The 12,626-nt window shown below is 49.5% G+C and overlaps 1 protein-coding gene across 2 annotated transcripts in view; it reads left to right on the plus strand.

Annotated features, from left to right (window-relative positions):
- Positions 1-1,021: 1,021 nt before the first annotated feature.
- Positions 1,022-12,626, plus strand: part of Slc24a4 (solute carrier family 24 member 4) — a 134,688-nt gene continuing 123,083 nt past the window's right edge. For both annotated transcript variants that reach the window (XM_021202013.2, XM_021202014.2), the window contains exons 1-2: positions 1,022-1,811; positions 3,810-3,920. In XM_021202013.2, the coding sequence (XP_021057672.1) occupies positions 1,682-1,811; positions 3,810-3,920 (241 nt within the window). In that variant the 5' untranslated portion in view covers positions 1,022-1,681. The remainder of the gene's footprint in view (positions 1,812-3,809; positions 3,921-12,626) is intronic.

Below are 12,626 nucleotides of genomic sequence, written 5' to 3' on the forward strand. Positions count from 1 at the left end.
CACTGGGTCTCAATACACGTTGTTGTTGTTGTTTTGTTTTGTTTTGTTTCTTGTTCGGATGGCACTTGGCACAGAGCCCACAAATGGCGTGTATGTATTTATTTAATTAAACACAGTTGGCTTTGATCCAAAAATGATTTTAAGAGAAGTTAACCCTTAAAACAGCACAGGATAGAAAACCGACAGGGAAGTCTGAGTTAGAGATCCTTCCTGATAGAGGTCCCTTCCACTTATTTCCGTCTGGATGACACCTCCATTGCTCTTCGGAAATTTCACTGCGCCCACATTTTAAAAGCGGCTTACACTAGAGAGCCAAAAGGAAGGGAGGTGGAAAAACAAACCCAAACCAGAAAGCCTTGCGAAGCTGTGAGGTTGCAAAACATCAAAAGCTCTCAACTGTTGGCAGTGGAGCCGCAGAACTGTGGGGTTTCTCCCTCTGTCAGATTACCAGCATTTCGTAGGTCGGTGCTGCGCCCCCGCCACACAGGTCCCTAGGTTACCCAGAGAGCCTGGCAGGAACTGGTCCCAGCGGGCGTCAGTTGGCTTGGTGCAAGCCTGTTTCTTAGCACTGAGAGAGCAATTAAGCTGCTTGTGCATTGGAGACCTCCGGATGGTCGTGCCGTGCAGTGTGCAGTGACCGCCTTGGGTCGCTGCGGGAGGATGGGGGGGCGTCTCAGGGAGCCAGGACCCGTGTGAGAGCCCTACAGAAACCCTGGTTCTGAGAGTCCCTGGTGATGCCATAACCTGTTCAACCTTATAGCAACTACAGAAGCTGAAGACTCATTTTGGCTCCATAGGGTTAGAGAGAGAGAGAGAGAGGAGCGGGGGCGGGGGGACGAGGCAAGGAAAGGGGATTATATTGGTCAGTAGTTGGGCCTCCCTTGGGGAAGGGAGAAGCGCACTGGGCGAGCGCCCTAGGGGAGGTGTACACGTGCAGGGGAGGAGGTGGGGATGAGAGGCGGGCAGGCGGGAGGGGAGGAGTAGGGAGGCGAGAGCAGCTTGCGGGAGGCGCCACGGCCTCGCAGACACAGGCTCTGGCTGCCTAGGAGCCAGAGAGAAAGTTCCTGGGACAGTTCGCCCGCGGGAGGGCCCAAACTGCGGCCACTGGCCGAGAGGGTCTTGAGTCCCGCGAGTGCTGCGCGCGATCCTCCTGCACGCACTTGGCTGCCCGGGCCCTGCTTTCCGAGAAGCAGAGGAGCCTCGCAGGCGGGCAGCCGGAGCGGCCGGGGCTAAACTTGGACGAGGAGGATGCTGCGAGTGGGCGCGGCGGCGCGGGGCGCGGGGGCGCTCGCCAAGCACTGATTGCTCCCGGCGGACTCCGAGCGCGCTGAAGAGCAGTGGGCAGGTAGCGGCTCCAAGCGCCCGGACTGCGCCAAGCTGACAAGCAGGGCCGCCAGCGCCACCGTGCAAGCGTCGTCTCCTCGACACGGAATCATGGTGCGAGCAGCGCGCACGCCCCGCGCGGAACTCTGAGCTCCGGCCGTGCATTGCTCCCCTTCCTCTGGTATTCCCATCCGATCTCCCCGTGACTGCCTTGCTCGCGGACCATGAAGCTATCTCCCGGAGCCCCTTGCCTCTGAGCTACGCATCGCTCCGCTGCAGCCCCAACGCCGCTGGGCCACAGACAGCGCTCCAACCCTTGAAGCTCGGGATCTTCTTTCAGGGACCCGGGCGTACGGAGATGGCGCTCAGTGGACTCATCCGGCAGAGCAAAGTTCGCCGGAGGCGAGAGATGCTGCCGCAGCAAGTTGGCTTCGTGTGCGCTGTGCTGGCCCTGGTGTGCTGTGCCTCCAGCCTCTTTGGAAGCTTGGGTAGGTGTGGGGAAGGATGTTCTCCGCTGGAGGAGTTCGGGGGCTTGAGCTCGGACAGCTCCAGATTCTTCTCTGTCAGATTGGTCCCCAGGGTTTTTCCTCCCCGCCCAGCGGGTAGTGCTCAACCAGGAGTGCTGAGCCACGCGCTGGACTGTGGCGACGTTCTGCCGAACTGCTCAAGCTCCCTGGGGGGTTCCGGACGCGGTTGTAGGTGTGCTACTGGGATCAAAGCCTGCACCACCTCTGTCCCTGGAGTGTGCGGGCAATGGGCAACTAATGGCAGCCCAGGGGTAGAGTCTCCCGCTTTAGGTAGGATGTGTGAAACTGAGCAACTGTTCTGCAAAGCTGCAAAGGCTGTGTGCTCCATCCAACCCTAAGAGACCCAAATTCTCAGGCTTAGTCTCTGCTCTCCTTGCACCTGCTCTGATCCAAATGCGTGGTCCTCCCCAACCCTAAACGGAGTGGGGCAGTCTGCCCCCCCCCACGGGAGATTGCTGCCATGTTCGAGCATCCCTTCACTCAACTCTGCTTAATCCCCACGGAAAGGGAGGGCTGACGTGCCTAGCCATCCGCGCTCCTCCAAGCAGAAGGCGACCTGAGAGTCTGTTAAGACATGCAAATTTCAGACGGAGTGGGGAAAGAGAAGAAACTTATGAAATATTTATTTCGGGGTGATTTGGACTCCTGTTTAGCCCTTAAAGAATGTTTAGTGCCTAGATATTTCAAAACTAGTGCTGTGAACATTTGGGGTGCCCCCCCACGTGAAATAAATGTTGTCAACTTAGCCAGAGGCACAGGAAGGAGGGTACCTTTTCTGAGTGGTTAGTAAAGCCATTAACATAGTATCTTGGGATCATTAAGAGATCTGTATAGCCATGTTAAAAGCAAGTGAAACCTGGTTAAATTTTTAAACAGAAAAAGAGACACCACTCTCTTTCAATACCCAGACTGTGATTTGGGGGTCAGAAGGCTAGAGAGTGGCTCATTTCTAAAGAAGTCCAGAAAGTTTATTTCTAACACCTTCATACCCAATGCTTTGCAATTGGACAATTAAACACAAGAAATGACAAAATGTCTAGAGGAGCTGTGAGGGTTAGGCATTCTGGAGAACGTGTCGCTACCCAGCTGGAACATCTGGACAGGTGTTAAGGTGTAGTCTGAAAGCCAGAGCTATTTTTATTTGCTAGATCAGGAGTTGTCTACCATCTCTGTTCAGGGGCATCCACGCCTTCTCTGATATGGCTCTGTGTGACCCCCTGGACCACACAGCATGATGACCTGGGAGCTTGGTACTATAGACTCTCCATCTCTGCCTTGGACCTACTGAATCAGAGTTTCATTTCAAGCAGATCCCTGGGTGATGTGTTTACACACGGAGCCATGTATCATCAGCTGGCTGAGCACACACATTTAAGCATCCACCCGTGGGGGCCACCTGAGCAAGTTCACGGAGAAAGTATTTAATGCTCCTAATGTAATCTTTTGTGGTGTGGAGGCGGAGAGGTGGAGGGAGCTGAGAACCAGTTCAATCTCGCCCAAGGTCGGATCACAAAGTGACCCATGGGAGACTAGAAACACGGGATTAGATTCAGGAAGCTGGATAATGTTTGTAAGCAGGCGATAGTGTGCTGCCAATGACCGTGGCGCTCACTACAGATGGCTCTAAGTAGCCAACCCTGAGGCTGGAGAGATGTCCCCAGGTTAAGAACCTGTACTGCTCTTCCAGAAGACTTGAGGTCAATTCCTGGCACCCTCTTCAGGGCCCTCACTACCGCCTGTAACTCCAGGCAGACCTGATTCCGCTGGCCTCTGTGGACACCTGCGCTCATGGGCACCGCCCTCCCCCGCCCCCGAGATACATTTAAAGAAAAATAATAAAATAAGTACCCAATGTCTATGCCTGACCTAGCTAGATGCACAGGGGCAAAGTTGTTTTTGAGAACTCAAGAGTGACAGGGACCTGATGATATCTGTGACTTGTTTTCTTTTCCAATCCAGGCCACAAAACAGCTTCTGCTGGCAAACATGTTCTGCCGGACACGTGGCGAAATAGAAAATTGATGGCACCAATCAATGGGACTCCGCTGGCTAAGAACTGCACAGATCCTGGTAAGGCGTGCTATCCCCTTCCCTGCAGCCGTTTAACCCCAGCCTGGGTTTGATGCTTACATGGACAGATCCAGCCAGTGCTGGGAAAGACGGTCTTGGGAACCTGAGTGAGAAAGGGGAGCTGCATGGTGCTGAACTGAAACCTATAGACTTTCGTCAGCCACGCTGCTAAGCAACACGAGAGCTTTCTTTATCCAGCAACTATGAAGGTCACATTCGAGAGTCTAAAAATGTTATCTTTTGTTCTAAAGGCATTATATCTTCCCTGCTCTCTTGGCTTTGCCCTGGTGTCTGTCATGTCTCCCTTTGCTCACCATGTGCATTTGATGGTCCCCTTGGGACAATGGATCCGTAGCTCATGGTGGGTTTCTTCGTGAGATGACCTTCCAGGATGGGAGCACTCCAGGCCACTGAAGGGAGGACTCTGGGTTAGTTGCTAGGCCCTTCCTCTCTAACGGAAGTTCTTGTGCAGTTGGATTGTCCTGGGAAGCTCTTTTAATGTTTCTCGCTGGGGTGTCTGGGGTGGTAGGGTCCCAGGGGTGTCATCTGATCTATTCTGCTGCAGGCAGACTTCACTTAAACCAGTAAACCAGTCCTCAGGAGGAGGGAGTGTACCTGGTGGCAGGGATATATGACTGTTGCTCAGGCCTCTCACAGGAGAGGTCTTTGTGAAGCAAATATAGTAGGGTGAAGAGTTCAGAAGCCCTGAAGGAGGCAGGAGACTTTGTTATAGATGGCTTTTCTACTGAGTTGCTGGATAAATCATGCAGTTTTCTGGGATTTCTAACCTGCGATGTGGGCAGAATGGTGCTTGCCTACTCTGGGTTGTTGAAGAAACTGCCAAGGCTCTGCAGAGGGCTGTGTGTAGGAGATGGAACCACCGGGCAAAGGAGTAGGCTTGGGTGCAGAGCTCCAGGCTTCTGATGTCAGCCTCTGCAAGGCAGTGTCTTTTTAGGTTAGGAATGGTCTGTGGTGGAGACATAAGATGCTCAAAGTCACACAGCTCATTAGTACCGACTCTGGCTTCAGAACCCAGGTCTGCGTGCCTAGTCTGTGTGTTGGGCTCCATGGGCTCTGCTCTTGGAGACAGTGCTTCTCAGCCTGTGGGTCGAGACCCCTTTAGGGATTGAATGACCCTTTCACAAGGGTCACCTAAGACCCATCAGAAAACTCAGATATTTGCATTACAGTTCATAACAGTATCAAAATTACAGCTACAAAGTATCAATGAAAATAACTATGGTTGCAAGTCACCACAACATGAGGAACCGCATTAAAGGGTCAAGGCGGTGTTAGGAGGGTTGAGAACCACTGCTCTAAGCTATCTTTCTGTTTTCAACACCATGAACTTCTCTTTTTCCAGAGGCCTCCTAGAAGGACTTTGGGGTATGGAGGGACAGTGAGGACTATCAAAGCAGAATTTGTAAGTCCCACTGAGCCTGGACATCTATTCCTGAACTATTCCATCATCTTGGCAATCCCACAGTCAGTGGTACCATGCTGTTGTTAACATCCCCAACACATCTATTTTGTTCAGGTACTTCCCTGCCTCCAGAAAAGGGGCGTTTACTCAATCATGAACACATGTTGAGCCATGGACTCTAAAGCACTGTGTTCTCTCCCACAGGAAGGACTGGCTTTATTTGTGGAGAGGGAAATGAGAGAAACCATCCATGTCTTTAGCAGTAATTAACACTCAAATTACACTTAGTGCTGACTGTATCCATAGTGGGCCTACTGACAGGAGGGTCTCCGTGAATGGGATGGTGTAATAGAAGCAAGTCTTGACACACGGTGGTCTTTGTGGTGTTTTGCAAAGATGGGGACACAAGGCCAGTTCAGTGGCTCCTGAAGGTCTCATCTCTGAGTTAACTGAGTTCTGGTGCTGTCTTCACTACTCTCTTATTGCTATGGCAAGCACCACTGCCAGGGCAAGCTAGAAAAGAGAGTGTTTAATTGGGCTTACAGTTTCAGAGAGTCCATGACAGTGGAGCAGAGGCACGGCAGTAGGAGCAGCTGAGAACTCACGTTGATCTACAGCAGGAGACACACACAGGGAGGGGAGGGGTAGGTAACAGCATGAATGGCATGAATTTTTTGAAATCTCAAGTCCAGCTCATGGCATACCTTCTTCAAAAGGCTATACCTCCTAATCCTTCCCAAATAGTTCTACCAAATGTGGGGACCAAGTATTTAAACACTCTGAATGAATGAGCCATTCTCATTCAAACCACCCCAAGGGCTATGCCCTTTCCATTCCCACCCCCATATCTTCCAAGGTTAGATGTGGATTCCTTCCTTCTTTCCTCCTTTCCTTCTTTCTTTCTTTCTTTCTTTCTTTCTTTCTTTCTTTCTTTCTTTCTTTCTTTCTTTCTTTCCTTCCTTCCTTCCTTCCTTCCTTCCTTCCTTTCTCTCTCTCTCTCTCTTTCTTTCTTTCTTTCTTTCTTTCTTTCTTTCTTTCTTTCTTTCTTTCTTTCTTTCTTTCTTTCTTATCTTAACAAGCAGTTGCTATTGCTGTGGAATCCAAGCAGGTTACAAGAAGCAGGTTACAAGTAGCTTACAGCCAAGTAGAATGGACAAGATCTTAACCTAGAAAAGCCATATAACAGTGAAGGATCACAGAGACTTGCAGTCAACCCTGTAGGAGACACTTCCTTTTTGGTGTATACAGGAGGAGCTGACCTGCTAGAGTTCTGTGTAGTCATGGGTATAGATGAGGTTGGCCTTTGTTTCAATGACAGAAACCTTCCTGACTGAGTTTAGCAAACAAGGAAAATCATTAGCTTGGTAACTGGACAAGTGGGTTCAGAGGTTAAAAGCCGTCTATAACTCAGCTTTGCCTAGTCTCTAGGACTCAATTGTGTTCTAGCATGGGAAGATGGCCACCAAAAGGCCACTTTTTTTTTTTTTTTTTTTTTTTTTTATTATTTTCTTTGCCTACAAGTGTGTCCGTGTGAAGATATTGGANTCAATTGTGTTCTAGCATGGGAAGATGGCCACCAACATGAAATTTTTTTTTTTTTTTTTTTTTTTACGTGAATTGGTGTTTTGCCTACAAGTGTGTCCGTGTGAAGATATTGGATCCCCTGCAATTGGAGTTTCAGACAGTTGTGAGCTGCCATGTGGGTGCTGGGAATTTAGCCCAGGTTCTTTGGAAGAGCAGCCAGAGCTCTTAACTACTGAGCCATTTCTGCAGTCCCAAAGCTACTCTTATGTCCTTGCAGGCTCTGATTGCTGCAAAGAGTGTATCTGAACCTTGAGACATGTTCTGTTGGCTTGGGTTGACTTGGCCACATGATAACCCTAAATTAACTATATGGGCCAAATGAGTGTTGGGCGCTGGATTGTTTTAGGCATCTGGAGTGAGCAAACAAAGCTGCTTCCCCAACCTCCACCTGGGAGTCAGTGTACACCTGGGGGTCAGCATGTACCTGGGAGTCAGTGTGCACCTGGGAGTCAGTGTGAACTTGGGGGGGGGTCAGTGTACACCTGGGAGTCAGTGTGCACCTGGGAGTCAGTGTGCACCTGGGAGTCAGCATACACCTGGGAGTCAGTGTGCACCTGGGGGGGGGGGTCAGCGTACACCTGGGAGTTAGTGTGCACCTGATGGTCAGCGTGCACCTGGGAGTCAGCGTGCACCTGGGAGTCAGCATACACCTGGGAGTCAGTGTGCACCTGGGGGTCAGTGTGCACCTGGGAGTCAGTGTAAACTTGGGGGGTCAGTGTACACCTGGGAGTCAGTGTGCACCTGGGAGTCAGTGTGCACTTGGGGGGTCAGTGTACACCTGGGGGTCAGCGTGCACCTGGGAGTCAGTGTGCACCTGGGAGTCAGTATGGCTGGGCACCTGAGGGCTAGTGTTGCTAGAATCTCTGTGGTCCAACACCTGGGTGTATGTGTGGCTGGCACTTATCGGTCAGTGTAATGGGACACCTAGAGGGTAGGTAGATGCTCACCCAAAGCTTACATCCTGGGCTGCCGCTATGATAAAGGTGGACTGGAGCTCCAAGTTAGAAGTTCAGAAATGTGGCAGAATCCGTGCATAAGAGGAATTTGCAAGAGGAAGTCAGAGATGCTGCTACCAAGGCTGGGGCCCAGAGGTTCATAGTGGGCCATCACCACGAGCCTACTGGGAGTATAGTCTCGTTCTCTCTCCTACTAGAACGGAATCTGCATCCTAACAAGGTTCCCAGTGAGTTGTGTGTACACCAAATGCCAGTGGGCCCTGCCCTAGCGTGTTGCTGGACACTTGCAGGTAGGCAGTTGATCAGTGTTCAAATGTTAGGCTGAAGGTGTAGAGTATTTGCCAATCATGAACAGGGCTCTGCCTTTAATCTTCCCAGCACTGAAAAATCCCTTGTGAATGTTTAATAAAAGTTAGGACTTGGTTTAACATAGTAATTTTCCAAAGTATTTATTTGTTTTACACAGGGAAAAAATCAATTACTTAATTTTGGCCAATGATGGCTATAGAAAAGTCATAATTTTCCTTCAGAGGCTTGAAGGCATGATCTGGACTCCAGGTCTTAGATATTTCTTTTCACAATCTAGACCAGTGGTTCTCAATCTTCCTGTGACCCTTGAATACAGGTCCTCAAGTTATGTTGTCCCCCAACCATAAGATTATGTTGTTGTGATTTCAAAACTGTAATTTTACTGTTATCAATTTATTTATGTTATTACAATTATGAATTGTGATGTAAATAGTCTGTGTTTCCTATGGCCTTAGGTGATCCTGTGCAAGGGTCATTTGACACGCCCTCCCCCAAAGGGGCTGTGGCTCATAGGTTGAGATACCGTGGTCTATGTAGAGCAAGCAATACAGAAGGCAGGAGGTGTGGTGTGGCCAAAACCCATGCAACAGTAATGAATGGCAGGGACCCTGAGTCTGTCACTGGCTGCTGTAACAAAATACATCCGGCTACGTGGCTAAAAAGATGCTTTCTCACAGATATGGACACTGGAAAGTTAAAGATGAAGTTGCTGATTTTTCTGGTGTGTGGTGATGTCTGTCTGCCTTAGAGAGAGCTGCCTTTGTGTGGCATGTTCCTATGATAGTGAGAAAACATAATTAAGCTTCCTTCTCTTTCCCCACCTCATCTTACTCTTCTTCCTCTTCCTCCTCTTCCTCCTCTTTCTTCTCCTCTCCCTCCCTCTCTCCCCTTCTTATTAAGGGCACTAATTCATTATAGGAACTCTTTCCCCCTTCCTCTTCCTCCTCTTTCTTCTCTTCTTTCTCCTCTTCCTCCTCTCCCTCCCCCTCTTCTTCTTATTAAGGGCACTAATCCATTACAGGAACCCCACCTTTGTAGTCTCCTTTAACCCTAATCTCCATCTCACACACCCAAAGGCCTCCAAATACTCTCTTATAGAGGGTTCTGGCTTTAACATAAGGATTGGGACCATGGAGCCCATTCAGATCACAGAGGGAACTGGCAAGTTCCCAGGCCTCTCTTGGTGGTAGCACCAAGTGTTTAAGGAACGTTCTTCTCAAGCCTGGTCTGCAGAAAGAGACACTTCCTGGGGAATGCAGATGCCAAGGCCTGAACTGGAAATCAGGACCAGTGACAGTTGCATTGCATGGGCAACTTTTGAGGCTTCTGGCCATCATGACCTCTCTGTCCTTATCTCTCATGGGTTTCTGCTCATCACTGCAGCATCCTAAAGGTTGTCCCTGTCCACCCAATCCTAGTAGACCCCCAAACCAGTGGCTGTCATAGTGTCTTGTTCCAGCCCCTCACAAAGGTCCATTCCCCTGCCCACTGTCACATTGCTCACTGGAGCTTCTCCAGCGAAGTCCTCGTTTGCTGTCTGAAGCCACCATGTTGATGGAGCTGATGCTCTCGTGGAAGCAAACATTTCTTAGTTTGCTGTATCTTTATCTTTGAGGATTTAGAATTCTGCAGACAGTCTATCTCGGAACAGTTTTACACAGAAAAATGTTTACTTCCTAGTTTGGTTTGGGTGTTGTTTGTTTGTCGTTTGTTTTTGTTTTAAACTGTGCTGAGCTAGGCTTCTCCTGTCCTTATCCTTACCCAACCCCACATTTAAGTTTGGGTGAGTGCCTCTTTTTTTTTTTTTTTTGGCTCTGTCCCCCTGTAGTTTTCTGGCATCCTGCATCTTTAAAAAGTAGGTAAAGGAGAGAGGAGGTGGGTTTGTTGCTGGGGAGTTTCAGCCTCCTGTAGAGTTTGCTGTGTTACATTGAGGTTCCCTCTTTGCATTCTGAAGTGCCTGGTGGCTGTGTGTCCTTAGGAAGAAGGCTGGAGGAACAGGCTGAAGATGAAGGGTCTTGTAGCATCTCAGGGGAGCAGAGTGCTGATGCGGGCTGAAGATGAAGGGTCTTGTAGCATCTCAGGGGAGCAGAGCGCTGATACAGGCTTTGGATGGAGGATGCTTTGTGATCCAGCTGCTTTTGGGACTCTGCCCTTGGGGGCGTGCCACTGGGAGCTGGTACACAGCTGGATCAGGCAGAGATGAAGCCACTGGACAGGACCCCTGCCACAGGTCTCATAGATGCCCCCATGCAGGAATCAGAGGTGCAAAAAGCATGAGAAATAAAGAAGAGGAAGAAACCAGAACTGCAAAAGGTACGTCAGGATTGTGCGGGGAGGTGTCAGGCACAGGCTACAGGAACAGGGCTGTGGTAGAGCCAGCAGTCTAATCACAAAAGGAGTCTGGGAAGACAGTCATTTGTCATCTAAACACCCACCTTTTGCTCCTTGGAGGGTGGGATGGGGTCAAATGGGTCCAAGTCTTTGGGAGGCAGATTCTGATGTCAGCAGTACCTAAGACTCTGCCTGCTGGCATTTGGGCTTTTTCTACCTCTCTTACCTGTGAACAAAGAGAGGTTGTGCCGGCTAGTTAGGAAGACTTCCAGAAGCCAGAAAAGGCGTGAGTCTGTGCATCTCGGAGATGGTGGTTTGTATGGTGAAAGCAGACCTAGGGTCTGAGTCTCAGCTTACTTCTTACTAGTGATGTGACCTTGAACAAGTTATGTAAAGTTTCAAGTTTTCCCTTTTGGAATGAGGATAATAGAAGTTCCTGCCCCTAGACTTCTATGAGACTTAAGCCGCTTGACAGGTGGAATTTTTAAGTGGTACCTAGCACATGGTAGTGCTGCCCAGGGGTACCATGCGTTGGGCACATTCTGAGTACACTCTGTATCTCTTCTTCTAAGAACTCCTTACAAAGGAGCTATTGATGCTCTTGTTCTGCAGATGAGAAGACCAAAGCCACCCAGAGAACAGAAAAAGCGTGGGGGGCGGGGCAGATATATTCAATATACTCAATAATTATTTTTCTAGAGAAGTTTTAGGTTTACAGAAAAAAGTTTGAACAAACAACAACAAAATATGGAGAACCTCTTACCCGGCCTTGGCTATGCAGCAGTTCACACCTAGCTATTCACACCTAGCTTTAGAGTGTTACATTTGCACACATGAACTAATACGTATACATTGTTATTAATCAAAGTCTACAGTAGACTTCAGCATTCACTTTGTCCTCTCTTCATGGGTTCTGATAGATGTGGGTCCACCATTACTGATTCTTGCTAAATGATTTGGCTGCCTTAAAAGTCCCTCCTGGAACCGGCTTATAAAATGTGCACTGGGAATGTGGCTAAGTTGGTAGAGCACATTCCAAGCATACCTGAGGCCCTGGGCTCCCTCTCCAGTATTCCACAAAACTGAGTGTGGTGGTACATGGGGCAGGAGGAGCAGCGGTTCAAGGTCATGCTTGGCTCTATAGCCCGTTGAAGCTAGCCTAGGCTGTATGGAACCCTGACTTGAAAAAGAAGTGGGGATGGAAGTGGGGACTGGAGAGATGGCTCAGCCATCAAGAGCACTGACTGTTCTTCCAAAGGTCCTGAGTTCAAATCCCAGCAACCACGTGGTGGCTCCCAACCATCTGTAATGGGATCCGATGCCCTCTTCTGGTGTATCTGAAGACAGCTGCAGTGTACTCATATCCTGATCCGTAGTTATAGTAAATGGGGGTAGAAAGACAAGTTAGGGAGGTGAGCCCACCCCTGCTAGATGCTCCTCTGAGGGACCAGGCATGTGGATCCCTGGCAGCCGCAAACGTCAGATTGCTTCTTGGTACGTTTCTAATACTGATTTGTTTGCCATCAAAAAGCAGTTCTCTCTGTTGTCCAAGCTACTGGGGCCATCTGCGAGCAAACCTTTCTCCCCACCGGGTCATCTGCTGCCCCCCCCCCCAACATGTAGATCCTTCTTTTCCTGACTCCACTCTCAGGCCTCCCCAAAATCCAGAGCACGCCCACTCGGCTGGCTTCCTGCTCAGCTCGGAGAAGTGTTCCTGCCTGGGTTAAAAATGGAAATGATTAAGCACTGCCATGTGCTGCCTTGGGTAGGAGCAATCTCTCTGTGCGATTCCACACGGGAGTCGCAGGCTTAAGATGGGAATTTCGTGTTTGATGTGGCCCATTATTAAGGAAGTACTCAAAGATAGCATTTCAAAGTTTTCAATGGTCCTTTTTCATTTTAAAAAAAAAATGCTGGATTCTTTCAGTTGTTTCTCTGGGGAAAGTTAGGAATATCCTTCTCGGGAAAGGAACGAGAGTCCACTAGGTGTCTGTGGAAGAAGGAACGGGGCCCTCCCTTGGCAGGTCAGACGGTGTCCTGTTGGGTTACAATACCATAGCTTCCTCTGACACTTCGGTAAAAGCACAGCATCAGCCCTGTACT

The sequence above is a fragment of the Mus pahari genome, chromosome 7 (genome assembly GCF_900095145.1).
Source record: "Mus pahari chromosome 7, PAHARI_EIJ_v1.1, whole genome shotgun sequence".
NCBI lineage: Eukaryota > Metazoa > Chordata > Mammalia > Rodentia > Muridae > Mus > Mus pahari.